General features: G+C 56.6%; 1 protein-coding gene across 1 annotated transcript in view; it reads left to right on the top strand.

Annotated features, from left to right (window-relative positions):
• Positions 1-77: 77 nt before the first annotated feature.
• The window catches only part of EMH_0084730 (uncharacterized protein), a gene marked incomplete at both ends in the record, with an annotated part of 3,306 nt that continues 1,861 nt past the window's right edge, over positions 78-1,522 (top strand). Inside the window, one exon of the mRNA XM_013500805.1 lies at positions 78-1,522. Coding sequence (XP_013356259.1) covers positions 78-1,522 — 1,445 coding nt within the window.

The following is a 1,522-nucleotide window of genomic DNA, read 5'->3' as shown; positions in this document are numbered from 1 at the left end:
CCTTGGAGGGGCCCCTGGGGGGCCCCCTGTCTGTTGCTTGTTGGAGTGGGAAGCCGCGCGCAGCCGACACCTTTCTTATGGTATCCCCAGAAGCCCAGCAGCAGCAGCAGCAGCAGCAGCTTCAACAGTCGAGTTCTGTACTGCAGCAGCAGGAGAGTGGCTCGATGGCCCCCAAGTCTGAACCGTCTAAACAAGGGTCTTTGCTGCTGCAGCAGCAACCTTCCAGCACAACCCTTGTACACCTTGCACCTTCTGCAGCTAAGAAGAAACTGCTGCAGCAGGAGGCCCGTAGGAAGCAGCAGCAACGAGGAGCAGCAAGAAGAAAGGGTTCTTCCGGGGCCACCCCAGGGAAAAACGTAGCGGGGGCCCCCGCTAAGGTGCAAGCAACGGGGGGTAGACAGAAGAAAATAAATAACAGCAAGCAGAAACAAAAAACAGAAAAAAAGAAAACAAACAACAAAAAGACAAGCAGGGCAACATCACCAGCGGCATCACGAGGCACAGCAGATGGTGCGACGAGAAAAACACAGCTGAAGCAGCAGGTGCTGCAGCAGGAGGGGGAGCAGCAGCAGGAGCAGCAACAGCAGCAGGAGCAGCAACAGGAGCAGCAGCAGGAGCAGCAGCAGGAGCAGCAGCAGGAGCAGCAGCAACAGGAGGAGCAGCAGCAGCAGGAAAGCAAGGCCGCCATCTTCTATGACTCTGCGGGGCGGCCGATGCGTCTCCTCTCTTCGGGTCGGTTTGAGCTGCTGGTGCCGTATTCCCCAGCAGCAACAGCAGCAGCAGCAGCAGCAGAAACAGCAGCAGCAGCAGCAGGCAGCAACCCTTGTTTATTGAAGGTTCGTAGAGAAGCTGTTGCTGGTCAAGAGGGTTTATCTGCTGCTGAGGAGGGTGTGTTTGTGCGTCGGTTCCCGCGGCGTTGCAACCCCCCCATTGCATGCAGCAGCAGCAGCAGCAGCAGCAGCAGCAGCAGCAGCAGACGAGCAATCCCTGTGAAGGTTCGGCTGCTGCAGAGACACCCCAAGCAAGAAGCAAAAATCCTAGAACAAGTCACCAGGCCCCCCACACCCCTAGAACAGGGCGTGCTGCACTTCAGGCTGCTGCAGGTGCAGCAGCAGAAAGACAGAGAAACAAGAAGAGCTGTTGCTTACGAGTGGAAGGCTTCGCCGCCACCACAGATACTCAATACACAGAAAAAAGAAGAAACAAATACACGTATACACACTGCTGCTGCTGCTGCTGCTGATGCTGCTGCTGCTGCGGATGCTGCTGGGGATGTCACCAGGTCAAACTCAGCTGCAGCAGCAAACAGCACTGCAGCAGATGCTACTGCTGCTGCTGCTGCTGATGGTACTGCTGCTGTCTCTCCTAATAGCCAACAGCAGGACGAGCAGCTGCAGCCGCAGCAGACGCAAGACATGCACCAACAATACATGCAGCAGCAGCAACAGCAGCAGCAGCAGCAGCAGCAGCAGCAGCAGGAAGAAATGCAGCACTATCAACAGAACTGGGATCAGCAGCAAGC

The sequence above is a fragment of the Eimeria mitis genome, genomic scaffold, assembly GCF_000499745.2.
Source record: "Eimeria mitis Houghton genomic scaffold, Emh_scaff5890, whole genome shotgun sequence".
Taxonomy (NCBI): domain Eukaryota; phylum Apicomplexa; class Conoidasida; order Eucoccidiorida; family Eimeriidae; genus Eimeria; species Eimeria mitis.
Note: the sequence above shows the minus strand (reverse complement) of the source record. Positions and strands in the feature narration are given on the sequence as shown.